Source organism: Thalassophryne amazonica, chromosome 9, assembly GCF_902500255.1.
Source record: "Thalassophryne amazonica chromosome 9, fThaAma1.1, whole genome shotgun sequence".
In the NCBI taxonomy this organism is placed as follows: Eukaryota; Metazoa; Chordata; class Actinopteri; order Batrachoidiformes; family Batrachoididae; genus Thalassophryne; species Thalassophryne amazonica.
This window is the reverse complement of record NC_047111.1, coordinates 41,298,339-41,320,748: the sequence shown is the minus strand read 5'-3', so window position 1 is coordinate 41,320,748 and position 22,410 is coordinate 41,298,339. Positions and strand designations below refer to the sequence as shown.

Below are 22,410 nucleotides of genomic sequence, written 5' to 3'. Positions count from 1 at the left end.
TGCTACGTTTTTTTACTTTTTCCCTTCGTTCAGGAATCGTCATGTGCCGTGTGACTGGGCCACAACCTGAGTACCACATGAACTGTGAAAATAAGGGCTTCAGCGAGTGGGTTGTGAGCTAATATATAAGGCTGACCGTGTGTGATATATAACGGCCCCAGTGACCATAGCAAGTTTGGTGTGGATTGCTTTAATTACTGTGGCTGTAGTGAACACAGACACACAAGGTCAGCTTTATATTTTTGATATGCACGCACAAATATGCAGTTACTGGCTCTGCAAACTGATGCAGCTGGAATAATTTGAGTAGTGATAGTAACACCAAGTGCTAAATATGGCTAAATAATCCTACAAAATTGTTCATCACACAACATTCAGAAATAATTGTGACAACATCTGACACTACAGCATCTTACATTCAGTAAATTCTCACTGTTATGGATTGAGATAATGTATTTTTGGCAAGAAAGAAAGAAAAAATACATCATTTAAAATTAATTACTACTTAGTCCAGAAAGTTGCATTTTATTTACTGGGAAATTATTTGTTGTGGTAATGTAAATATCAGAATTTACCTGGTACCTGCTTCATGATTCCTTTGTAGTTTAGTCATTTCAGTAACTGTTATGTTCATAATTTCATAAATTTCATTCAAATTTTAATGTAATATACAGAAGCAAAAGTCTTCGTGTGCTGCATGTTTATATGTGTTTATACACTGTCTATGGTACAATCAAACTATTTTTTTTATTAATACCTACATAAGATGGCGGTCAGTCGTCCTCTTTTGTATCCGTAATGCTGTGTCACTCAATCGTGACGTAATCACTGTGCGCCTTCTCGACAGACGGATTTGTATCAGTTCTTCTGTGGTTGCTTTTGTCGTTGTGGTCGTCGTTTCTTTGTTTTGCTCCTTACTCTCGTTTACTTGCGTCATGGAGAGCACAGACTCCACGGAGCAGAAACCGAGTCTGTCTGCGGCCCAGAGGAGAGCAGAAATGCGGAGGAGAAAACTGCTCCTCAATTCAGAGGACCGGATGAATAGGATCGTGGGTTTCTCCAAACACGACAGTGAAAACAACGGTAATATTCGATTAGTTTTACAGTTCTACATTTCACCCCCTTCCACCGCTTGGAAACGTGATGGCTGTTAAATGGTTTTTGCGTGTTCTTGGGCACGCTGCATTCTGTCTCCCTCCCATTAGCCCGTTGTGATGTCATAAAGCAACAAATGTTTTTAAAGCAATGGACCACTACCAGTGTGAAGTTGGCACCAGGTTCAAAATTCGAATGTGGAGTTAGCTCTTGTAAGAATATATATATTTTAAGAACATGCTCCATTGCGCCATTCTATGCACAATACTGCCCTGCAACCACTTCCAGTTCCAAGATGGAACTGGCATTCACTGACATGCAGTGAATTTCTGTAATTGGAGGGGTTGCCGTCTTTGCCTTGTTGCTACACTCCAAGTTGCCGCTGTACCACCCGAGACACCATCTGGTTTTGCCCATCTAAGATGGGTGGTTGGAGAGCCATCTTGTCTAGGGTGGCACAGTGTATGATTTTTTTAGCTATTGACTTTATTGTTGGACTATTGGGATTTTCCCATTGTTAAACAACTAAACTGCCCCTGTGCCATCCAAGACACCATCTAGTTTTGACCAACATCTTGGAACTGGAAGTTGGATGGATTGTTGCAGGGCAGTAGTGTGTACAAGAGCAGGCGCCATATTTGAATATCGAACCCGGTGCCAACTTCACACTGGTTGGACCACTTCCATTGGAACACACAGCCAGAAGCTCATGAACAACACACACCACATTCGCTTCATTTTGTCTGACAGTGCAGTATTCAGGCAAATGTCACTTGTACAGTGGATGGCGAACACATCGGTCAGTACATCTCAAGTCATCCTTCAGGTCCCAGGTCACCCTCTCAGATACTTCTGAAAAAAAATTACAGATGTAGGTCTGTATCTCAAATAATGTTGAAGCCACAGCCCCTGTAAATTATAATTAATTATTTGAATTTTACCAAACTAGGCTCTCTGTGCACTTTCCAACATGAATATCTTCAATTGTATAGAATGCTCAGCTTTGAAAGGGCTAACTTCTTATGTAGAATTTGAAAATCTTGTCAGATTTTGTATAGCTTATGCCCCTTTGCCCTCCCAAGGCTCTGGAAATGGTTGAAAATTTAAAACGTAAGTAAATGCTACTATACTTACTATACTACTTACTATAGTAAGTGCTTCTTACTATAGATGTATGCTAGAGAAATCACTGATTTTTTTTTTCTCTCCTATTTGTTTTGACATATTAGATCTCATCTATAAGAAAATCAAGCTTATTGCTATTTCAGGAGTGCCAGAACATTTTTTTTTATAAATATGCTCGATTTGAAATTTTTCTAAAAATTTCTTTTCACATCCTCATTTGGTGAATGAATGACTGTTTCGTATTTTCACATAGAGGGAACAACACCCAGTCATTCTGTGTATGCCTTCATGATTTCAGAGTCATGGAGGCATAGACAGAACGACTTAGAAACAGCTTCTTTCCCCGGTCTGTGAAAGCTCTGTAGAAAGCCTGAGCAAGACCTTTGCACCTAAACTGTGCATTGTGTATTTAATGAACATTCTGTCCTTTACATTGTAAATTGTATTTTATTTTTATTAGTTGACCTTTTATTCCTCCTGCTGTGAAAAGAACTGTGCTCAAAGAGAATTTCATTGTTGATCAATTTACAATGACAATAAAGAATACTTATTGTTTTCTTTTTTAACAATTGTACCTGCCAAATCTACTTCTTTCTGAAGTGGTCCTTGGATCATGGACAACTCTTTTCAGTGTTCTGTCAGAGATCTTGGAGGAGCACCTGCTTGTGGCTGGTTTATGGAGAAATGATATTCTTTTCATTTCCAGATTATGGCCACAGTGCTCACTGGAACTCACTGGTAGTTTAGAAATCCTTCTGTAACTAATACCATCAGTGTGTTTTGCAGCAATAAGGTTGCAAAGATCTTGAGAGAGCTTTATGCTTTTACCCATCATTAGATGTTTCTTGTGTGACACCTTGTTTATGAGAAACCTTTTTATAGGCTGTCAGTTGGGACTGAATTAGCTGATGTTAATTTGCACTGACAAGGGGAAGGATTGCTATCTAATTACTGATAGATTTCAGCTGGTGTCTTGGCTTTCCATACCGTTTTGCACCACTTTTGTTCAGGTGTTCATTCCTTATTTCCCGTGTCATGTCATATTATTACACATAATTTATGGACATCTATGTCTCATCTGACCACATGACCTTCTCCCATGCCTCCTCTGGATCATCCAGATGGTCACTGGTGCACTTCAAACGGGCCTGGACTTGTGCTGGCTTGAGCAGGGGGACCTTGCTGCCCTGCAGGATTTTAAACCATGACAGCATCGTATGTTACTAAGGTAATCTTTGTGACTGTGGTCCCAGCTCTCTTCAGGTCATTGACCAGGTCCTCCTGTGTAGTTCTTTCTCAGAATCATCCTTACCCCACAAAGTGAGATCTTGCATGGAATCCCAGACCGAGGGAGATTGACAGTCATCTTGTGTTTCTTCCACTTTCTAATAAATAATCATAACAGTTGTTGTCTTCTACCAAGCTGCTTGCCTGTTGTCCTGTAGTCCATCCCAGCCTTGTGCAGGTTTACAGTTTTGTCCCTGGTGTCCTTAGACAGCTCTTTGATCTTGGCTATGGTGGACAGGTTGGAGTGTGATTAATTGAGTGTGTGAACAGGTGTCTTTTATACAGGTAACAAGTTCAAACAGGTGCAATTAATACAGGTAAAGAGTGCAGAAGGCTCACATTGGCTGATATAGATTGCAGTGTTGATGTGGCAGTATACATGCACATTAAGATGAGGAACTCATCTATTATTGAAAAATACATTTTCTTCCAGGAGACCTCATTGTGTTTGAGGAACCATTGGTTTATTAACTGGATACAACAAAGTGGAGTTGTTCAGTATGACATCATTGGGTCATCTTTCTCTTTTCCATCATCAGGAGCATCACGACGTCCCACAGAGCCCCGCCTCCACCTTGATCTGAGCAGGACAGAAACACGGTCGTTGTCTTCAGCTTCACCGAGACAGTCACCCTTCCTTCCAGAGGCGGCAGGGTTTGGTAGCCGCTCTCTCGGTGCCACCCCTGAGAGGAGGGGCTCGCCTTTGCCCGACTACAGTGAGCTAACAGGAGGCACTCTTGAGGACAACACTGGAGGACTCCGACTCAGACCCAAGGGGGAGAGGGCATCAGATGACCTGAGTGGTTCCACTCGCCAAGGCCTGCAAAAGTACATCTCTCGCTTTGATGAGGCCATTAAACTGCAGGATCAGCTGGCCAATGAGAAGGGAACACAGGATGGAGGGTCAGAATCAGAGGAGTTTGATCCCTTCAGAATCTTCAGGCTTATCGGCAGTGTCCTCCTCGCCATTTTTGTTCGGGTTTTTGTCTGCAAGTATCTGGTGAGCCTGGTTGTTGTTTGCACATTGCTTTATTCAATTTGCTTTATTCAGTTTACCTGTGATCTGATGATAAGCCAGACGTAAAGTCATTCACATTAAGTATATTCACTTGTAGCCAATTAAGACAAGTGAAAATGTGCAAATACAGCATTGATGTCTTTTATGATGTGGCCCACGCATTCCTCTAACAGATTAAGGTCAGATGTGACCCTGGTGCAGAGAACAGGCAGGAGGTAATCAAAAGATTTTTTAATTGCATCCAAATGCAGTCCAAGGTTACACACAAGGGCTGTTTAACAGTGTCTGTGAGAGAAAAGGCAAACTGATTAAATAATGAATCAGCAGATGGTCACACACAGCGATCAGTCATAATAGGCAAAAGTCCATTAATCATCAGGCTAGCTCAGGAACAACAGGAGGCACAGGGGAACACAAAGGGAGAACAAATGATGTCTCAGCAATGGGAACACAAGTTAAGTTTTTGGAGGCGATCACTAATTCAAGTCAGGTACACACAAATCGGCTGAGTAAACACAGGTGTGGAACCGGGAAGAAAGCAAGCAAAAGTAGACAAGACCATGTCAAAGTAAAGCCCCTTTCACATTGGCGTATTCGTAGAGCTGCGTATTGCGGTGTTGTGTTTCATTTAAATACGCTCGAAATGCGTGCATACTCAGCCTTTTTCCATGTTCGTGTCATACTTGCATCTGCGTGTGTGCACACAGTCGTGTGTACCTTGCCGCTATTTAAACCCAGTTCGCTCCTGCCGGCTGTGCAGAACACATCACTGCACTTGGAAAACAGTGGACTGTATCATGAGGTTTTCACAGTTGCATTACTGCCACGATCAGGGCGTTTGATGAGCGCACGACATGCAGCGAGTGCGCTTTTATTTTAAAGTCACAGGTTTGATCAGACCTGATCGATCAGGGCGTTTGATGAGCGCACAGACATGCAGCGAGTGCGCTTTTATTTTAAAGTCACAGGTTTGATTAGACAGAGAGAGAGAGCGACCAACCTACTGTTTCTGTTGTGTTTCTGGATTTCTGAGTTGAGGTTTGATTCCCTGTTCTGAGCACACACAGGCGCTGTGGGCTATGTGATCATGTTCTCAGCTGATTCCTCTGGATGCAGCACTCAGATTTTTGTTGTGTACAGAAGCACAGTGTTGCACAGACTTGCATGCAGTAACGCTGTGCTGCGTAGACCTGCTTAAAGCTGTGTCCAGCGCTCTACGCCAAAGAAAATTAAACATGTTTAATTTCTTCTGTCCTACGCGTGTAGCCCTCAACATACTGCTGCGTAGAGAGAAAAAACTCGATGTAGAGCTGCTAAAAGTGGGCGTAGAGCTGCTCAACTCAGCATAGACAATACGCCACAATGAGCAGCTCTACGAATACGCCAATGTGAAAGGGGCTTAAGAACTGAACCAACACAAGGTACTTAGAAATAATCCAACACTAAGTGGACAGTTAAAAAACAGAATGCTGAATAAATGCCAAGGAATTAAATGGACTAGAGCCCCATCAATATTTGGGGCAAAAAAAAAAGAAGTATTTTATATATATATATATATATATATATATATTGGTCCCTTGTTAAGCGAAATCCGCGAAGTAGTCAGCACTATTTTTTGCAATTATTATAGATGTTTTAAGGCTGTAAAACCCCTCACTACACACTTTATACACTTCTCAAACAGGCATTAACATTTTCTCAGTTTTCTCTTCTGTGTAAACACTCTCTTTTTTTCTTCTGGGCAAGAAGATTATAAACAGACACACGCAGAACTCTCCCTTCGCTCACTGCCTCCAGAGGTACGGATGCGGGACCCGCAAAGAATCCAAGTCCTCTCTCGGTGGCCACGGAGCTCTGCGGCTGCGGTCAACATCCGCATCAAAACAGCGAGCGTAGTCTGTAGTAGACCTGTTGCCAGATTTGGCGCAGCTCCCTACAGCAGACAAGGGGGCAGTGTGAGTGGCCCGCTGATGCGTTTACCGAGCCCGCAGATTCAGTAAGCCTATCGCAGGCAGTGAGAGCAATCACGGTGATGCCGACCGGTGCCGCGACCGGCCTGCCTGATAAGGACGCAGAACACAATGCACTGTAAAAAAAAAAAAAAAAAACATGCAAAATTGCACTAAAAAAATTCTGCAAAACTGCGAAAAAAAAAATGGCAACGATTTTATCGTTTTGCTAGTAAACCTTTAAGAAAGAAAATGTAATTGAGACTTGATGTTTTACCATTTAAACATGAAATTTATTAGAAATACCTATAAGAATCATGAACAACCAACCAACAAATGTCGTTACGCTGCCTTCAGTCAGATTGGCAGTTGCCATGTCCCATTGATCAGTATTTGCATAAAATAGACTTCTTGTCTATTTTGGCTATGCTTAGCTAGCAACAAAGTGATCACTTGTCTCTTGATGCTGTAAAACACCCGCTTTGATTGATTGCTGGTCGCTTTGCCTCTGTCTCTTGGATCTAATGTAACCAAAGGGTGATGATGGTCCCAGCCTTGCTTGACAGCATTGTAAGCAGTGCTGTCTGACCACCCTCTTCTGGACAAATGATGTAATGGCACTGTTTTCAACAGCCAAAGTGTTTTTCAGCATTGTTTATATTATAAAATAAAAGTTCATATTGGCAAAAATAAAACATATAGTGCATCTGGAAAGTATTCACATCGCTTCACTTTTTCTGCATTTTATGTTACAGCCTTATTCCAAAATGGAGGTAATTAATTTTTTCCCTCAAAATTCTACTCACACCGCACATGAAATTTTTTTTTAGAAATTTTTGCAAACTTATTAAAAATTTTAAAAATCTAAGAAATCACGTCCTTCCAAGAAGGACAGCCATCTCACCGGCAATCAGGCCTGTATGTTCAATTGAATTCAGGTCTGGGCTCTGGCTGGGCCACTCAAGGACATTCACAGAGTTGTTCTGAAGTCACTCCTTTGATATCTTGGTTGTGTGCTTTGGGTCATTGTCCTGCTGAAAGATGAACCGCCGCCCCAGTCTGAGGTCAAGACCGCTCTGGAGCAGCTTTTCATCTAGGATGTCTCTCTACACTGCTGCATTCATCTTTCCCTCAATCCTGACTAGTCTCCCAGTTCCTGCTGCTGAAAAAATCCCCACAGCATGATGCTGCCACCACCATGCTTCACTGTAGAAATGGTGCCTGGTTTCTTCCAAACATGACACCTGACATTCGTGCCAAAGAGTTCAATATTTGTCTCATCAGACTAGAGAATTTAGTTTCTCATGGTCTGAAAGTCCTTCAGGTACCTTTTGGCAAACTCCACGAGGGCTGCCATGTGCCTTTTACTAAGGAGTGGCTTCCGTCTGGCCACTCTACCATACAGGCCTGATTGGTGGACTGCTGGTGAGATAGTTGTCCTCGGCAGGTTCTCCTCTCTCCACAGAGGAATGCTGGAGCTCTGATTGAGTGACTATCAGGGTCTTGGTCACCTCCCTGACTTAGGCCCTTCTCCCCCATTCACTCAGATATTATCAATGCACTGCTATATCGGTCAGGCTCCAAACCAGATGAGAATACTCACAATTAAACCAAACCTAAATACTTAGAAACTAAACCAAACTACATAAGCATTCAGCAAATAAACCAGGACAAAATTAGGCTTTTCAAAACTGGACTACATTCGCAACACACCAAGAGACAATAGAGGGAGACAGAAGACAGAGACAGACAGCAGAGACATGAAACATGACACATTCTTGTATTTTTGGTATTAATCATCATACAAAATTTATCACTCAGCAATAAATTCTGTGGCACACAGTTCGATCTCAGCTTTAATTCTTCCCAACAATAGCTAATTACATTCATATTAAATACCTTTTCAGCAAACAGATTAATATTGGTTACCAAGTTGTTATAAACAGGTATTAGAGTTTGGCGCTGAAAACATACCAGAGAAGTAGAGACAGTGCATCCTAAAAACCATTTTGTACAGCCGACAGGGTTTGATGCACTTCTGAACGTGGCTTGAAGAAATTATGAAAAATCATTCACGCACGACCCAGGTCTGCTGTGGATCCACAAACTGTATTCATGCACACACCACAGCTGTTGTGGCAGTCTTTTCATATTTGTCCCGTTGCTTGGGAATATGTCCTTTTTTGAGTAATATATGGTTTCATGCTAAGAAACAGCAATACAGCTGTGATGTTGGCTTTGATTGCGCTGATGGGAGAAGTGCAGAAAATCCACTTTACATATTGTGTTACTTTATGTATTGTACATTAATTTAGTTGGAATGTCACATGATGAATTTGAAATTGTCAGCACACACTCACTGATGCTTAATAATTCTAGCAGAAATATCATAATCGCTGTAATGATGCAATTTCTATTCTTTCTCTCTAGTCAATATTTGCTCCATTTCTCACCCTTGAACTGGGCTACATGGGTCTGTCCAAGTACTTTCCAAAGGTAAGTTTGGAATACACATTGTAATAATTATAATTATTCTGATGAGCTGCTTGGAAAAGCCTGAGTGTTGATTTTTACAGATCAGAAGACAGTCTGTTGCTGAATGAGCTACTTTGGAAAACACAGAAATGTGATCTATTGGATTTTGATGGATGTGTTGTGTGATGACTGTTGGGCCTACAGAAAAATATTCTGTTTGGCCCTTTAATGAGTCGACTCAAACCCATATGGAGAAAAAAAAGTCTTTGGACTTCATATGGTCACTGAACAGATTTTACTTGAAATCATCTGTTTCTGTTTGTTTTACTAAATAAACTAAGGCAATAATACACATTTAGCATGGAGCAGCTGAGCATCTATGAAGGGTGATTGAAAGGTTTTGAGCCTTACCAAGAAAAAGTAGGGTATGGTTCTCCATCTTTAGCCTTCTTAGAAACCAACATTTCTCTTGGCTTGAGAATGTCTGAAATTTTAAAGAGACAGTCTCTGAGATGAGGCATGGTAAGGCACTTGGATGGGATGGTATACCACCTGAGTTCGACCTCACTTTCTGGGATCTGATGGGCCCTCTGTTACACTCAATGATTCTACATTCAGTGGAGGAAGGTTGTTTTTCTAGGGACATCAATTTAGCTCTCATCTCTTTGTTTCTTAAGAAAGGTAAGAACCCGACTGAATGTGGTAGCTATAGACCGTTAAGTTTGCTCTGTGCAGACCTTAAAATCTATGCCAAGATGTTAGCCCGCCAGTTACAGAACTATATGACATCTTTGGTTCCTTGTGATCAAACTGGTGTCATAAAAGGCCGTTTGGCAACAGATAATCTCAGGCGTTTGCTACACATTATTGATGCATGCAAACATATTGGGACTCCCACAGCTATCTTGTCTTTGGATGCCATGAAAGCATTTGACAGGTTAGAATGGGCATATTTATGGTCAGTTCTTGGAAGGATGGGTCTGGGAGAGAGGTTTATTCATATGATCAAAGTCCTTTATACAGTCCCTTCAGCCATGGTTCTTACCGGTAAGATCTGTTCTTCACTTTTTCCTGTTTCAAGGTCATCTAGACAGGGCTGTCCTTTAAGTCTGGGCCTTTTTGCCCTATCCATGGAACGATTAGCACAATTTTTAGACAATCTCAAAATATTTCCCCTATTCTTATTAGTAGTACAGTTCACCACTTGAATTTATATGCAGATGATGTGCTCCTTTTTCTGCAAAATCCTTCTGTTTCAGTCCTGCACCTTTTAATAGCTGTGGAGGACTTTGGGAATCTTTCCAGCTTTAGAGTCAACTGGTCAAAATCTGCCTCTTAATGATGTGGCTAGAGCAGCTACCCTCCCTGCTAACATTCCCATGATTGAGCATTCAAATATCTTGGCGTTGAAATATTTCCCACTATAAACCAGATTATAAAGTATAATTACTCTAAATTGTATGAAAATGTTCTTCGGGACCTCAACAGATGGTCTGGTTTACCTAACTCACTACAGGCCCGGTCTTCAATCATTAAAATGAATATATTACCAAGGGTTAATTTTATCAGTTCAATTCTCCCTGTGTGTCCCCCGGTTGGTTACTGGCAAAAATTTCAGTCAGCTACATACAGATTTATCTGGAACAATAAGCAGTCAAGGATAAGATGTCCACTGCTCAGAGGATGAAAAAGGCTGGCGGTTTGGCATTTCCAAATTTTAAATTATATTTTTATGCATTTTCACTACGACCTCTAATCACTTGGTTTGACCCAAAGGCGAAGGTTTCTTGGTGGTCTTTGGAGGAGGCACTCGTGTCTCCCCATAGGCTCCAAGATATTGTCTGTGCTAACATTTCTGTTAAGCAATGCCAGTTGCGGTTTGGCCCCCTGATCACGCACGTTATTCAGGTATGGCGTGACGTTCAGAAATCTTGTGCTGTGAGATGCGAGTGGCACTGTAACACCCCGCTGTTTAAAAATAATAAACTACTGATAGGACATCGGCCTATCTTTTTTCCTCAGTGGGAAAAGAAAGGCATTCATACCTTAGGCGATATTTTTAACACTACTGGTTTGCGGTCTTTTCAGGATCGTTCAAGCTGGTATGAGCTCCCTGGTACCTCTTTTTTCTTCAACTTCAGACAGCATTTAAAGCTTATGGGTACCTTGGGATAGACCGTTGCAGTGACACCCATTTCATAATTTTTTTTATGATAAGGATACGTCAAGGGGTTTTGTCACTCAGCTCTATTGTCAATTACTTGAGTCCTCTTATACCAATCTTCCACTGGACTCTGTTTGGGGAAGGGATGTCCCAAAGCTTCACCCTGAGTTTGACTGGGATTTGGTTTGGTATTACAGTGGTCCCTCGTTTATCGCAGGAGTTACGTTCTAAAAATAACCCGCAATAGGCGAAATCCACGAAGTAGTCAGCGTTATTTTTTACAATTATTAGAGATGTTTTAAGGCTGTAAAACCCCTCACTACACACTTTATACACTTTTCTCAAACAAGCATTAACATTTAAGTAAGTCTTACGTAAGTAATACTGGACTTTAAATAAGTGTGTGTTTGTTGCAAGGTAATTTTAATTTTTTTTTTTTTCGGGGGGTGGGGTTAATGTATGTATATATTCTGACAATTGATGATACATACATATTTACCATTGGCTATTGTAATAGATTTGACTCATTACAATGTTTTTTCTTTCTGCCTCAAATATAATACAATATAATTTAATAAAATATTTGATCAAAAAAAAAAGATTGAAATTTTTCCTCACTGGATACAAGGTTGCAGAGACAATGTTTCAGTGAAGTGAGTTGGGGTGTGCCAGATTGGCAAAATGGACAAAGCTGTAGGGCGTGCTGTGTTTTAGTATCTCATGCAAAAGGAAAGGTCTCCAAAGGAGATCCACTGGGACATGGTAATAACATTCGCGGAGGATGCCCAGTATTACGCTACAGTTAAATGCTGGTCCACTGAATTCAAGAGGGGCAGAACAAGCATAGAGAATGGAGCAAGCTCAGGATGATCCATAACTGACACCTTGACTGACATGATCCAGAACATCAATGATATGGTCCTCGCTGACAGAAGAGTAAGTGAGCACTATTATGGTCCCTTTCGCAACAACTGCGGGAGAAAATAAAGTCGAAGCAGCGTGGAGTGCTCTGATGAGGTGTTCTGTTTCACCAGAACAATGCTCCGGTCCACACGTCAGTCATTGCAATGGCTGCAATTTATGAATGTGGCTTTGAACTTGTACTGCACCCACCTTATTCCCCTAATTTGGTCCCTTCGGACTTCCATCTGTTTCCAAATATGAAAAGGCATCTTGCTAGAACTAATTATAATACTGATAATGGTGGCATATATGGAGTGGAAGACTTCATTAAGCTCCAGGATAAGACCTTCTATGAGAACGGTATTAAGGCACTGCAGCAACGCTGGAAAACGTGTGTGGACTTAAACTGGGATTATGTTGAAATGAGGTATTTAAATCAGTACGGATGGAAGGACAGCAGTTTCTCTTGACAAGCACAGTGTAGACTGCAGAAAAAGGTAGAATAATGTACAAATCGTACTGTAGTTCTGGTACCTCGTCACATGGTTTCGGTGTCAATACTCAAGGCTGAAAGGCTGTAGTTTGAGTTCACATTATTCATATTAATGGTAATTGCCCAAATAATTATGGATTTGAGGCTGTGTTGAATTGAATGTACTACCTGATTGTAATTGCCCCTGAAAGTTTCTTCTCATGTGTTCCTTTCCATAAAGGTAGAGAAGAAGACTCAAACCACCATGCTGACGGCTGCCCTGTTGCTGTCCGGTATTCCCGCTGAGGTCATCAACCATTCCATGGACACCTACAGGAGGATGGGCGACGTCTTTGCTGACCTCTGCGTCTACTTCTTCACCTTCATAATCTCACACGAGGTCTTGGTCTTCATTGGCTCAGAGACTCCCTGAATCATCCAGAATGCCCTCCTTACTCCAGTTGTTTCATGTCTTTCTTACATCTCCTTTACAATAAGACGAGCTTGTGTACACTGGCTGAGGTGGTCAACTACTGAATCCTGCTGCCTCTCTACCAGGGTCACATCTGCTGGACTTGAACTTGTTACTTCATTGCTTCAGGTGTCAGTGTTCGACTTGTCTGTTGATAATTTTAACAGGAAATTGAGAAGTCAGATAAGAAATTAAATGAAATATGGGTGTGCATACAGGTCTCAGATGCTTAGCCGCTCGCTGTGGTTGACAAAGTTTCTTGTGGTCTTTGGATTCCATTTGAAATCTTTTGTCTAAACTCATTCAACACATCTCGTAGTGTGCCAGCGAGTATTGCCTGTGTACACACTGCTCTGGAGTATAACTGTTCTGGGGAAGAAGTAAAGCCACAAATTACACAAGTTCCTCTAGGACTCATGTTGATCTTACTGGTCTCCCAATCATGTTTGCCCTGTACGGAAGTATATGGTATCACACTTTGTTTCCACTTGTTTGGAGCAGAGCATTTTATTCCCCATAGTCAAAATAAAAAAGGCCTGAAACCTATGAGGTTCCATGTAATGAGTCAAAAATATGTAAAAATTTCACTTTCTGAAATAACTGACAAAAAAATTAAACTTTTCCTCAATATTCTAATATGTTGAGATGCTCCTGTATATAGACTGAGGTTCCATTTCAGGTGTGTTCTTCAGGATACCTATGTCCTTTGTCAAAACACTTAATCTGCATTATGGCAATCCACTCAGCTGTAAAAGGGTACTGGCCTTGACTGGGGTAACCTGCGATGGACTGGCATCCTGTTCGGCAGGAGTCATAAACTCTAATCTGCTTCACACTACAGGATCCAAAGAAGAGACTGGGCCTGACTGTCCTCATGGCCTGCATAGGACTTACTTCTTTAAGCAGCAGTGACCCAGGCTTTGGAAATTAAATAAAGTGACATACAAGCTCATTTCAAGACACATGTAACTGCAACCACAACTACTCCAAGTTTCATACATGCATGTGATTAGATTATTCCCTGCAACAATTGCAAAAATGTCAAACAGTTGGTTTATGGGGTGTCTCAAAAAATGTACCCAAAAGTATTCTGACAACACAGAAAAACCAATCAGTATTATCAGACATTTGACCATGACCATGTGGCTGAAGCATGTAATTGTTCTCCCCAATGCACAGTTTTTTGTTCAGTCTTTCCTTTCTGATGTTTTAACCCTTTATCTGTTACACCACATGATCAAAGTAGCCGCCTCATCTGAAGTTTCCTAAGAATCAAATCATCCATCTCCAATTTTCCAGAAAACCACCTAGCAAATTCAAGTCTCTTTGCTATTTGCTGGGGAGTTAGTTCACTCAGACTGCATTTTTTATGGAAAGAGATCTAAGTCAGCCCTTAGGATGCGTTGCACAGAACTCAACGATTTTTGTTCTCTGAATTAGGGTCAACTGTGTCATTTTTCCTGGACTTTAATGTCTTGCAGAATAAATGTTAAGGTTCCTGAAATGAGAACACCATTATTTTCCAGTAAAACCATTTCCTGGTATTCATATTTCAGAGTACCTTTGGGTAAATTTTTTGAGACACCTTATATCATACAAAATTCCATCACAGTTAACATTTAATCATTTTATTGTCATTATGTCCTTTAAATCTGACTGTGTATAGGATAATAACCATTATTGCTCTTGAGTTACTGTTAAAGTATAAAACATTGACTTGGAAAAACATTATTATTCAATTTACATTGACGAGATGGTCAAAAACGTTTCAGATTTGAGACATAGAGTGTTTGAATGAAGAGCTTTTTATTGATTATCACAGTTACTGACCCCTGCGTATTGCTGAAGAACAGCTAAAGGCTTCATTAATGTTGCTGCATTTCTGGAACTGTATCTGTGATTGCTCTTCCTCACCTGAAAAACTTATTTTGTTTTTTTTGTTTGTTTTTTTTAGTCTTTTAAAACTTGTACTGACCTTTTGCTGTTGTGTTTTGTGACAGACATTCTCTTAAAAGTTGTGTTTTCTGTTGTGACGTTGCCCAACTTTCAGAAGGGACCACTTAACCTCTTTTTGGAGCCTCCTTTAAGGAGTGAAATTAAAAGCATTTTGTCATTGAATGTGAATTACTTTGTGCAACTTTTAAGCTTAAAAAAAAAGACAAATCTGCATAAAACTATGTCCAAACAGGAATTTTTTAATTTTGTGTTGCTGCTGTTCTGTGTGACACAGTCGTACTGTGGACTGCTTCGCTCTCGGTGAACATTGTGGAAATGATTTTGTTCAAATATCATTTGTATATATTGCAACGTTTAATAAATTTACAGATATTCAGGCCTCGCAATGGGGAACCAGAAAAATGTAGTGTATTTATTAATTAAATAAAATAAGATCGGCTCACACCGGGCCACCATTAATAATGTAATGTTTTTATTTATTTATTTGAGCCTCCACACGGAGACGCATTAGATATATAGCGAATGTAATGAATAAGTAGTTAAACTCACAAATTGAACTAGGCCCCATATAATGAGTGACCAAAATAATTAAAGGTTTAATACTTATTATTTAATTATTACTCAGGGCACCACCTATTTGAAGCATAGGTGGTTTAATTTAGACATTCATTACTTTATCAATCTCAAATTAATTAATCAGTCTCAATTTAATTTAATCAGTCTCTGATCTGAAGTCTGAATTCACACGATACGGTTGGCCAAGGGTTTCCTTCTGAACACAAAATGAACCACAGCAGAAATATTTACAATTTATACAAGAAATGAACATTTTACTGGCATTTTATGGACAGTGATTAAAATAAGTTCATTCATGGAAACAATTTTCTTACTCATGAGACATTGGAAGAAAGATGGATAAAGCTTAAACACTTAATAAATCTGATTGGAATTTAGTGATGAATTTTGAAGCCAATTATCAAGAAAAATATTAAACAAACATGAATAGGTTTAAAAAGGAGCCACCTGTATCCACTGACAAGCCTCTTTCCTGGAAACTTGAACTGGGTCACTTAGCTGCTGTTGAAGAGTTGGTTCTGACGGTTCCGTCCGTCCATCGTCGATGTTCATGTTCTGGGAGCGTGAGCTCACTTGGGTCAAGGGGTTAACTCAGAGGTCTCCCCGTGGTGATCCCAAGGCTTGTGTCGGCTGGCTTTACCGACATGTTAGCTGCTGGTTTGAAATCAGCTCCGTCGTCAACTTGGACCTCAGAGGTTGAAGGTGTTTGTTGAAAATGGTTTCTGGTAGCTGTTCAAAAGTTTGTTGGAGCCAGATTAAAAGTCTTTGTGAATTTAGAAAAAAGGTAAAAAGAGTGTTGAAAAATTATAATGAAAAGGAAAAGTTGCTTTTCTGTAAATTCGCTCTTAATTTGAAAAGCTCAGCTCGGAAGTTCTCTTAAAAATTCAAAAGACTTGATGCACCCTAAAGCGTCAGGTTAAACTTTAAGTTTGTCAAAAGTAAAGAATGAATGAATGCCACGTGGTAGCTTAGCTTAGCAATGTGGCCCAAGAATAAAATGAAGCATTTACAAAGAAGAAAGCAAAGAAAGAGAAGGAGCGTTGCCGACGGAAAAGAGAGCGTGGAGAAGGCTGTTCTAACTTTTTAAAGGGGGACTGATGTCACCAAACGCCACCCATGTAGGGTGTGTAATCTCACAGAAAATGTCATGTCCTCAGAGGGCAGACAGATTCAACTATTTAAACACATTAACTATCGTGGTATAATTCTGAGACACTCAAGTGGACACACATTATTAATACACACTTAAACACTCCATTTGGTTAAAACAGAATATTCATCAACATATTGATGATGGAGGCAGAATCACACTTAAGCAACATCAGTTAAAATGAGCACACGTCAATAAACTGGAATGATTATATGCAAAACATTTTGTTTGATTAATCAATACACATTAGAATTTTTTTTATATATGAATAAAAAGAAATACTAATGCAATTCTTTTTTTATTTTAAAAGAAAGGTATTTTTTGCCTCAAGTGGAGGAGTTTAAGTATCTCGGAGTCTTGTTCATGAGTGAGGGACGGATGGAGCGTGAGATCGATAGACAGATCGGTGCAGCATCTGCAGTGATGCGGTCGCTGTATCGGACCGTCGTGAAGAGAGAGCTGAGTAAGGAGGCAAAGCTCTCGATTTACAGATCGATCTACTTTCTGATCCTCACCTATGGTCATGAGATTTGGCTCATGACCGAAAGAACGAGATTGCGAGTACAAGCGGCCGAGATGAGTTTCCGCTGCAGGGTGGCTGGGCGCTCCCTTAGAGATAGGGTGAGGAGCTCGGTCACTCGGGAGGAGCTCGGAGTCGAGCCGCTGCTCCTCCACGTCGAAAGGAGTCAGCTGAGGTGGCTCGGGCATCTTTTCCGGATGCCCCCTGGACGCCTCGCTGGAGAGGTGTTCTGGGCACGTCCCATTGGGAGGAGGCCCCGGGGAAGACCCAGGACACGCTGGAGGGACTACATCTCTCGGCTGGCTTTGGAACGCCTTGGGGTTCCCCTGGAGGAGCTGGGGGAGGTGTGTGTGGATCGGGAGGTCTGGGCGGCTTTGCTTGAGCTGCTGCCCCCGCGACCCGACTCCGGATAAAGCGGAAGAAAATAGATGGATGGTATTTTCCTTTGCTTGCCTGTCAAGACAAAGTTTATGACCACGTGTTATCATGGGGGAAGGGTCCCCCCAGATGAGGAGAGGTTCTGTCTTAGCTTGAGGCCCTAAAGTGGGTTCTTCAGGCCTGGAGAAGCTCAGATTCTGACGTGAAGCAATTATAATGTCATGTAATTCATAATGACCAGAGTTTAACTGACAAAAAAAGGCAAGGGATTCCCTTTGAAGAACTGTGAATTACAGTTTTGTTTTTCCTCTGTGAAGCAGTGTTGAACCATCAGGGGACATCTCCAAGCTTATCTGAAGATCACCAGATGACTTAGGAATTTCTCAACTGAGAATGGAAGCACAGTCTGTCTCCAGTTGAAAACTCAGGTTTTTGTTGAGACAGCATTAATGTATTTATTTAATTAGGGCGAATCAAGGCCATGGTGCTACAATATTTTATTCCGTATTCATTCAAATTAATTTATTCATGTGAATATTTTTACCTGTAGATGAATTGGTGTGATTTATCTTTTAAATTGCATATTTTGCAAAACCATTGATGTAGTTAAAATACTTATTTTAATATGCCTAAATATCAGACATATTAATTATAACATTGATGACTGTACCAAGCAGCCTCTGCTTGAAATCACAGAGGGAATAATGTTATGAGAATTCATACCAAATAAACAACTGTGTGACTCATGTTGTTGCTGAGATTTTTTTCTCTCTTTAACTTTTCTATCAAAGGTCATTCTTTCAATTGCTATATTTCCTGCCATGATCGTTAGGTGGTAGCATACCTTTTTTTTAATGTTTCATTAAATTTCCTTTAAAATCTTTATATTTGAGCAAAGTGACATTTTTGGAAACATAAAACCTAAAGAGCAATGTTTAAATTTGTGGAAATATATTCACGGGACCCATAAAATACACAGTTTGCTGTGTCTTGGCTTCGAATCACTATAACTTGATTAAATCTGCTCAGCTTTAGTTTTCATGGACAGTTAAACCATATATCAAATTAGGATTTGGGGTGATAGAAAAACAACTTTATTTGTCCTAACTGTGTTTTCCGTATATAACTCGAGTATATGCTTTTGGCTTAAATTGAGCAAAAGACAACCAACATGTGAGCAAAGTTGAATTGTATTAGAGGCTACTGGCAAATCTTAGTCTAATTAAGTGATCAGCAAATTCCTGAACACAGGATTAATATATTTAATGGTTTGCAAGTTACTTAACTTGTGAAATACTCTAAGTTATATCCTTCTGTGGTAACAGTGTAGGGTTTGTACAGCAAAATTGTAGATGGGTGGGTTCATGAGTTAGTTCATCCCAGCCAACTTGGGGAGGAAATAGCTCAGAAACAATAAATGATTTCAACTTGTAACTCACCAAATTAAAAGACCACTTAAAAAGTAAGTCATTGTTAGGGTTGGTTAGGGTTGGTGAACATTGATCCACCAGATTCATTAAAAAACAACATTGTTTTGCTTATAATACCCTGTAGGGGTGTGTACCACCTCCTGAATATGATGACCGCCTTCAAGTGGTCATCGTATTCACAATTTAAGACAGCAAGAAACATGCCCACTAAGTGACCAAATGCCACCAATGATCAAATTATACAACAGAACTATGAATTTAAACTGGAATTAACAATGGATGGAACATATGGCTGAGGATGATACCAGAACTTCTCTTCTATACTGCAAATTAGTGATGACAAACTTGAAATACTGTTTTGCAATGTTTCAAAATCTTTACAACATCTATATCTTGCAGTATTGTACTGGAGTCCTGTCAGAGTTGTTCGGGCCTGAAAAGAACAACAACCCAGTTTACACACAGAAATGATCACGCAAGAGACACTGAATTTCTTTTCCTGATCAGGCGAGGGCAAATGAGGAGCTCCTTCAAGAACTGTCGTCTGCTCTGAAGGCCCCGCCCATTTGCTTCTCCTTTTTATTGAATATAGTTACAAGCATATAGGAGTGACAATAAAGTGGTCTTTTAGTTGGCTCTTGCTTTATTAATTGCCAATTGTAACCGCTGCCGGCTCAATCTGGAGCCAACAGCCACATCAGGTTGACACAGCGGGAAATGCAGCGCGAGCACGCAGCTCCGTAACAGATGGTCTTTAACCGCTGCGCCACCTGACTTTTTCTTTCTCTCTCAGAGTAAAATTTAACGCTTTACAGCCAGGCTTTTGCCTCACACCTTACAGTGTTTAAGCCAAGAGACAAACCAAGAAAGACATTACGGGTTTTTTTTTTCCTCTTGCGGTGGTCCCGGCCACATGTACACACGTGCACATAAAGAAATTCAGTTCTCACCCGTGATCAGACTTTGCCGCTGAATTTGAATGCCTTCACCCCGGTAAGCGTCGACCCGTTAGGGAGGAGACCTGTCCCCCGGAAAAGGGTCTGCAGGAACTGGTTCCCACACTGCGGCCGCAGACTTCCATGGGCGTTCTCCGTCATGGGCTGACGGGTTCTCGGGTCTATTAGCATCTGGCTTGAAGGACCAAGATGTCAGAGTTGTTCAGACCTGAAAAGAACAACAACCCAGTTTACACACAGAAATGATCACGCAAGAGACACTGAATTTCTTTTCCTGATCAGGCGAGGGCAAACAAGGAGCTCCTTCAAGAACTGTCATCTGCTCTGAAGGCCCCGCCCATTTGCTTCTCCTTTTTATTGAATATAGTTGCATACAAGCATATAGGAGTGACAATATTACAAAACAATGGAAAGACACAAAGTCTGGTCTCACAGTGATATGAAAACTGTTATGGCTTTGAACCCCACAGTCTCCTAAGCTTACCATAATAATGTCCAGCCCTGAACTGGTGTTCCGGTTATAATGTTCTTTCCTCAAGGCTGAACCATTAATTAAAGGTGCACATCTGCGCTTAGCAAAAACATGACCCTAGCAAAACAGTCTGCACATTCTGGCTAAACAGTCTGACTAAGCCAAAGATCATCTGCTCACTTTCTCATGTGGCAGTTTTAATGATCACTTGAACAGTGATTGCTTTGACAATGAGTAATTATTTAAAGGAATAATGGTACATGAACTCTCACACATGCATACATGTATATATGAAAAATCATCAGAATCAAAGACACGGTCACAGAGAGTACATCAAAGTAAAGACATTAATATTTGATAATATATAATGACAATATAGAGGAAAAACCCTGTCAAGTCCACATCAAAAGATGCTGAACACTGGCACCTGCTGCGTGGTTCATGAATGTGCATCCGTATCAAATTATGAATTTCATATTTAAAGACTGTAGTCAGTGCAATGTCTTAATCTGTATGTTATGAGAGCTCTACAACTGTAAACAACGTTCAAATTTCCCTGCAGTAATAAAATAATTTTTTGACAAAAATACATTGTGAACTGGACTGTTCAATAAAAGCCTTGAAGGGTTTTTTTTTTTTTTTTTTTTTTTTTTACAAAATGGCTGTTACTTTTACAGGTTTGCATGAATGTTCCAGCTGCTGAAGAGGTCTGATCATTTCAACTTTTGTATGTTTAAAAAGTAAAATACTAATACTGACTCGGCGAATTTGTGTGCGCCGTGACAGGAAAAACACCTCCGTGTTGAAAACCATTTGTAAAATTCAGGCGGCTTTTGATGGCTTTCAACAAGTGAGTAACTGAGAAATTGTTTAACAGCTTGGGCATGTTCCAACTTGCCCGTTAAGGTTTCCAATGGAGGTGTTTTTCCTGTCGCGACCCCCCGCGGTCGGGTCCGGCCCGACATGCGACTCTGCCCGCACGTTCTTTCATTACAAAATGTCCGTTAACAACGGAATGTCCGAATAAACTCCTCCTGCCGACTTCTTCTGAAAGTTCTCTGTTCTCTGATAACTTCCTGGGTCAACAGAGCCTGAAATGTGGAAGTTTTCAACTTCAAACGGCGAGACGCTGCCGCCTCGAAGCGCAGATCGCCGTCAGGCGCCGTGGGCCGTCCTTAAAGCGACACTACCAGACCAAAATCTCTCATCAGCCATTAAAATTTTTACCGAAAACCAGCTGAATTTATCGAATGGTGTCCACTCAGTTGTGCCTTACAGTTTTTGAACAAATTTTTATCAAAGCAGCAGTCTCTGAGCCATTCCTAAACAATGAAAAAACGACGAGAGGGTGGGCGACTCCTCACTCAAAGACTGCCCACAGACAAATGACGTAACCGACAGGCGTGAAAAAACTCTTGCATGCCCACGAGGGTTCAAGCATGTCTGATGCAATCACACGTGATTCAAATCCATATGGTTTTTGAAAAAAATAATAAGGTCCGTTACTTTTATCACAGACCTCGTATATAGCGCTTTTCCATTTGCATCAGACACTCAAAGGGCTTTACAATAATGCCTCACATTCACTGCAATGTCAGAGTGCTGCCATACAAGGTACTCACTGAGTTTTTTCAGTAAACAACGCCCAAGATGCACATTAATAATATACATTAAAATTGACGTATAACACAGGAAAGTGAAAACCACTTATTTCCATTGTGGTTTGGAGACCAATCTTGAGTACTACAACATTAATAAGACAAGAAGATATTGGCAAGAGTGACGAGAATGGAAGCACACGGAAAAAGAAAGGGAAAAGACGAAGTGGAGGTGGATGGACAAAATACAACTCCATCGTCCACTTTTCTTTGTACTTCTACAGCGGTTACCCGGACCTCCCTACACTAGGTGGCGCACTTCCTGGTTTGCTCAACGAGTTTGGTTGGGCACAGAACTGTTCACGTCGTGAGTTCATTAGGCAGGACAACGTAGCAACAATAACACTTTAAGTT

General features: G+C 40.7%; 1 protein-coding gene across 1 annotated transcript; it reads left to right on the top strand.

Annotated features, from left to right (window-relative positions):
• Positions 1 to 810: 810 nt before the first annotated feature.
• Positions 811 to 15,126, top strand: camlg (calcium modulating ligand). Its single transcript, XM_034177954.1, has 4 exons — positions 811 to 1,083; positions 4,047 to 4,507; positions 8,905 to 8,970; positions 12,730 to 15,126. The coding sequence occupies exons 1-4, from the start codon at positions 936 to 938 to the stop codon at positions 12,919 to 12,921; spliced, it is 867 nt and encodes a 288-aa protein (XP_034033845.1). The 5' UTR covers positions 811 to 935; the 3' UTR covers positions 12,922 to 15,126.
• Positions 15,127 to 22,410: the final 7,284 nt, after the last annotated feature.